This window comes from Neomonachus schauinslandi, chromosome 5 (assembly GCF_002201575.2).
Source record: "Neomonachus schauinslandi chromosome 5, ASM220157v2, whole genome shotgun sequence".
Classification (NCBI taxonomy): domain Eukaryota; kingdom Metazoa; phylum Chordata; class Mammalia; order Carnivora; family Phocidae; genus Neomonachus; species Neomonachus schauinslandi.
Genome location: NC_058407.1, coordinates 17,170,039 through 17,176,136, shown reverse-complemented (window position 1 = coordinate 17,176,136; position 6,098 = coordinate 17,170,039). Strand labels below are relative to the sequence as shown.

The 6,098-nt window shown below is 39.6% G+C and overlaps 1 protein-coding gene across 3 annotated transcripts in view; it reads left to right on the top strand.

Annotated features, from left to right (window-relative positions):
- The window catches only part of WASHC4 (WASH complex subunit 4), a 60,208-nt gene continuing 54,110 nt past the window's right edge, over nt 1-6,098 (top strand). For 2 of the 3 annotated variants that reach the window (XM_021687370.2, XM_044915347.1), the window contains exons 1-3: nt 29-144; nt 4,342-4,481; nt 5,979-6,032. In XM_021687370.2, the coding sequence (XP_021543045.1) occupies nt 84-144; nt 4,342-4,481; nt 5,979-6,032 (255 nt within the window). In that variant the 5' untranslated portion in view covers nt 29-83. Of the gene's footprint in view, nt 145-4,341; nt 4,482-5,978; nt 6,033-6,098 lie in introns of all 3 variants that reach the window. The other variant, XM_021687369.2, reaches the window with a different exon arrangement.

Here is a 6,098-nt window from a genome sequence, read left to right as displayed (position 1 = left end):
CACGTGCCGTAACCGGGGCCGGGGTGAGGCAGCCATGGTCGCCCAGGCTGGTTGGATCTGTGACTAGGGGAGGCGCCCGAGTGATGGCGGTGGAGACTCTGTCCCCGGACTGGGAGTTCGACCGCGTTGACGACGGCTCACAGAGTAAGGGAGCTACAGAGCAAGGGCTGCGGGTGGATGCTCCCCGGCCCGCCTCAGCTCCGGCAGCGCTCCTGCGGGAGGGCTCTGCGTCGCGGTCGCTGCGCAGCCGTCCTGTTCCGGACACTTGCTGCCCCTTGGGGTGCGAGAGGGACGCGCTTTCGAACGTTACTTTCGGGGTTAGGGTTCCGGTGGCGGTGGGTCATGCCCGCCGAGGCAGGGCTCGGCGTCCGGGGCAGCGGCTCTCCGTTGGAGCCCGTGGTGCCGGGAGCCGCGGCGTCCGCTGTCCGCAGCCGGGGGCCGGGCGGGGCGCGCCCAGGGAGGCCCAGCAGCCCGGGGAGCCGAGGCCGGCCTTGCCTCTGGCCTCTCGGGGCTTTGCCACCTGTGCGGAGCGTTCAATTCTAGAACCGGCTGAGGTCCGGGTTCCTGTTTTCGCTTTCCTGTTTTTCTACTTTTCCTCCAATCAACTTCTGGGAGTTTGAGTATTTTTTCTGCATATTCATACAACGGACAAGACAGGGAAAAAGCACTCTTCACACGGTAAAAATAAACAAGCGAATGTCAGCTTATCTCCTTCCATGCCTTTTATTTACGATAAGTGGTGTTTTTCAGGGGTGTCGGAGAGCTTCCATTGCACCTAGGAAGGTTTCAAAAATTAAGCAACTTTTACTCCATAAAATCGAATTGTTTCATTTTGGACTTAGAAGTCAAAAAACCGTACCAGATTAAGTTCCATGCAGCAAAAGTTAGAGGCCAAATAATTATTTTAGTGAAACTCTACTTAAGATTAATACAAGTCGATAATCTGTTTCTTATCTCTAGTGATACTAATCTGTTTAAGTGATATGAGAGAGATTGGGACCTACTGCTTGTGAATTTGTTTTTTTTACACCATTTTCCCAAAAGGTGAATGCAGTTTTTAAAAATTACACGTGAATTTTGCTTAACTTTACAAAGAATCATGTGTAGAAACTTACATGTAATTAGGTTTTAGTAGCCTCTTAGAGAAGCATGAGCTTAATTCATGATTTGCAGTTTTTCATAAAACATTCCTAAAGTTATTAGCTCTTACGCAGCATTAAAAAAAATCTTGGTGGTAATGACAAAGTCCTTTAACTTTTTTGTGGAGAGGATTCTGTATTTATTGTTATAAAGTGAATGGCACCTTGTCATGTATGGAGTTTTATGGACAGAGGTCCCCTACTCTAGTATCTTCAAAAAATTGTAATGAAAATATGTTGCTAGGTTTGAAAATGGTTCAACTGAGAGTAGAATGATCTGATTCAGTCAACAGATTGAATACCAGGAACTGTACTAGGTATTAGGGATACAAAGATAACAAAGAATGTAGAGATGAGCCTGTGAATAGGTTTTTGGAATTTTTTTTTTTTTAAAGATTTTATTTATTTATTTGAGAGAGAGAGAATGAGAGAGAGAGAACACCTGAGAGGGGATAGGGTCAGAGGACGAAGCAGACTCCCTGCGGAGCAGGAAGCCCTATGCGGGACTCCGATCCAGGGACTCCAGGATCATGACCTGAGCCGAAGGTAGTCGCTTAACCAACTGAGCCACCCAGGCGCCCTAGGTTTTTGGAATTTTACTCTTGAGGAATCACCATGGATTCCTTATTTTCAAATCTTTTTATTGTAACTTTTACTAATTTTACAACTATTCATTATTTTATCAGCAAGGACCTTTAATGGTACTGCAGGTTTTCTCTTGCCTACTACTTTGTGATTTCCCAAACAGACAAATGTCAGCATGCTTTTCTGGCATTGTCATTAAGAACTTATTTGCTGGTAAAATGCAGCTTTGGTTATTTCCCATGTAATTGAGAATTAGGCATGTGCTTGGGAGTTCAAGAATCTTTCTCAGTTTTTTAATTTAAGCTCTAGGGAAGAGAAGAATTCCCATCCGTTCTGTGTGCCTGGTTTTCGTTAATTTTTGTGCTATGAATCCTATCTTGACCATCTTCCAGAATTGCTTAGGTTACTGCTATAATGAGATAGCAACCTTAATGAACTGAATTGATCCACCTGATTCAGAGCATTAGTTGCAAAATAAGGGAGAGTGGAGAGCTAGGTCTTCATCCTTAGAACATATTTTATCTTAGAATTGCTTTGCACTGCTGATTTGAGGAGAGAAAAATTTCAGTTTTTTTAGACAATGACTGAATAGTTATTCACATCAATAAAAGAAACTGGATTTGCTGCCTTTGGAATAGTGAATTCTTATGTGTATGGTAGAATATTTCCTTTAATTATTGACTTTGATGACTAGACATACTTTTATTTTTTATTTATTTATTTATTTTTTTAAAAGATTTTATTTATTTGAGAGAGAGAGAATGAGAGACAGAGAGCAGGAGAGGGAGGAGGGTCAGAGGGAGAAGCAGACTCCCCGCCGAGCAGGGAGCCCGACGCGGGACTCGATCCCGGGACTCCAGGACCATGACCTGAGCCGAAGGCAGACGCCCAACCGTCTGAGCCACCCAGGCGCCCCAATGACTAGACATACTTTTATTGTCCAGTTTCTTCCAATGACTCCTTAGAGTCATCTATTTAATGTGTAAATTTGTAAATATTAGCACAGTGTTCTTTTTTTAATTCTTTTTTAAAATTTAAATTGAATTAACATATAATGTATTATTTGTTTCAGGGGTACAGATCTGTGATTCATCAGTCTTGTATAATACCCAGTGCTCATTACGACCATACCCTCCCCAATGTCCCTCACCCAGTTACCTCATCCCCCCCACCCCCTCCCCTCCAGCAACCCTCAGTTTGTTTCCTATGATTAAGAGTCTCTTATGGTTTGTCTCCTTCTCTGGTTTCATCTTGTTTCATTTTTTCCTCTCTTCCCCCATGATCCTCGGCCTTGTTTCCTTTTTTTTTTTTTTTTTTAAAGATTTTATTTATTAATTTGACAGAGAGAGAGAGAGAACAAGCAGGGGGAGCAGCAGAGGGAGAGGGAGAAGCAGGCTCCTTGCTGAGCCTGGAGCCTGATGCGGGACTCGATCCCAGGACCCTGGGATCATGACCTGAGCCGAAGGCAGACGCTTAACCGACTGAGCCACCCAGGTGCCCCTCGGCCTTGTTTCTTAAATTCCACCTATCAGTGAGACCATATGATACTTGTCTTTCTCTGACTTATTTCGCTTAGCATAATATCCTCTAGTTCCATCCACGTCATTGCAAATGGCAAGATTTCATTTTTTGATGGCTGTGTAATATTCCATTGTGTGTGTGTGTTTGTGTGTGTATACACACACCACATCTTCCTTATCCATTCACACCACATCTTCCTTATCCATTCGTCTGTCAATGGACATCTGGGCTTTTTCCATAAGCACAGTATTCTGTACTCAGTGTTCTTTACTGGCTTTTCCAACTCTATTATGATAGTTAAATAATTAAAATATCTTGGTAAATTTGGGGCATTACAGAAATAACATTCATTATGATAAAGCAGGGCTAAAACCGTTTTAAAAACAGTATTTAGATGGGGGTGCCTGGGTGGCTCAGTCGTTAAGCGTCTGCCTTCAGCTTAGGTCATGATTCTGGGGTCCTGGGATTGAGCCCCGCATTGGGCTCCCTGCTCAGCGGGAAGCCTACTTCTCCCTCTCCCACTCCCCCTGCTTGTGTTCCCTCTCTCGCTGTGTCTCTCTCTGTCAAATAAATAAATAAAATCTAAAAAAACCAATATTTAGATGTATTTTTAGACAGTTTACACTACAGAGACTTAAGAATTATGTTTTTAAATTTTGCTTCTATGACAACACAGATTTTTATACTTGATTCAGGTCTTTTTTTTTTTTTTCCCCCAAAAGTTATTTATGACTAAAACAGAATCAAGATGTTGAGTTGTCTAAGGCATTATTCAGATTGTTTAAAAGCCCTAGCTTAGGGGGTAAATGGGACAGTAATTTTTTCATAGTACTTTAAAGTTATAGTTTAAATGTGGTATTGCTGTATATTGTTAACATCTATAGCTTTTAAAATTATCTTATTATTTGGAAAAGATTAAAAGCTGAATTATTGTTTAACTTTGAAACTTTATTTTCAAGAAGTCTAGACATTCCAGAGTAAAATATTTAAAAATGCTTAGTAACTACTTTGCTGTGACTTTTGAGATTTTTTGAAGTAAATGTCCTGTAATTTATTACTTGTACTTCTTACATACTGTTTTAAAATTTAAATTTAGAAATTCATGCTGAAGTCCAACTTAAGAATTACGGGAAATTTCTTGAGGAGTATACATCTCAATTGAGAAGAATTGAAGATGCACTGGATGATTCAATTGGTGATGTTTGGGATTTCAATCTTGATCCAATAGCATTAAAGGTTTGATTTTGTTTTATTTTTAATTTATGTATACATTTTCAGGACATACTGTATCTTGAAAACATAATTTTAAGAAATGGAATATACATTTGGCCCTTGAATAATGTGGGGGTTAGGAGTGCTGACTTCCCATGCAGTTGAAAATCTACCTAGAACTTTAGACTCCCCAAACTTAACTAATAGCCTGCTGTTGACCAGAAGCCTTACGAATAACATAAACAGTCGATTAACACATATTTCGTATATGTATTATATACTTTATTCTTACGGTAAGCTAGACAAAAGAAAATGTTATGAGAAAATCACAGAGAAAATACATTTATAGTGCTGTACTGTATTTATAAAAAGATAAACCTGCATGTAAGTGGACCCATGCCGTTCAAACCTGTGTTGTTCAAAGGTCAACTGTATATTTTTATTATCTGGCATCTAGAGAACCAGAAGAAACTTGGAGAAAAATTGTGAATTTCCTTATCTTGAAGCCAGGCAGATGTGTGTTTTTCGTTTTTGTTTTAATGAATAACACAAACTTTTGAGGTAGCCTTTGTTTTTCATCAAGAAAATGAAGAGGGTTGGAATAGAATATTCAAACTTTATTTGTTCCTCATTGAGATTATCTTACATATAGTGAAATGCATAGATACACAATATACTGTTCAGTGAATTTTTGTCAAACACATGTATCCATCTCACTCATAGTTTAATGAAGATAGAGATTCCATCATTTTCCCTTATGCCATTTAGGGTATCTTAATGTGGGAGTAATTTTTTTTCGGTTTTTATTTAAATTCCAGTTATTTAACATATAGTGTAATATTAGTAGTAGAATTTTATTGAGAGTAATTTTTTAATGTATGAAATAAGTCACTCCTGGGGAGCCTGGGTGGCTCAGTCGGTTAAGCGTCTGCCTTCGGCTCAGGTCCGTGGTCCCAGGGTCCTGGGATTAAGCCCTGTGTTGGGCTTCCTGCTCACGGGGCGGGGGGGGCCCTGCTTCTCCCTCTCCTCCCCTGCTCATGCTCACTCTTGCTATCTCTGTCTCAAATAAATGAACAAAATCTTTAATAAAATAAGTCACTCCTGCTCTGTTCCATTTCGAGATCATTCTATCTTGTTTTATCTTTGAAACTAGCCTGTTACCACTTAAATAATAATTAACATTTACTGAACATTTATTATGTATTAGACACTGTCCTGAGTTACCTATTGATTTATTTAGTAACAGTTTTCTTGAAATTCACATATCATATAATTCTTTGGCTTTTAGTGTATTCACAGAATTGTGCAGCCATCACCAGACTCAATTTAAGAGCACTTTCACCACCCCCAAAAGAAATCCTATACCAATTAGCAGTCAATCCCCGTCTGGTGTGTGTTAGTGCTCAGTACAGGGTCCAAGACAAGTTTAAATAGAATAGAGCTAGACTCAATTTGAATATTTAAAATTTCAATGATTTTTTTCAAATTAAAAAGAAATATTCTTTCCCTTTGTTTCTATAGCTTTTGCCTTATGAGCAGTCTTCCCTTTTGGAACTCATAAAGACTGAAAACAAGGTACAGATTTCTAAACCTAAAAATCTATTTTTTAAATGCTTTAGTTATCTGCTATAACTTATCTTT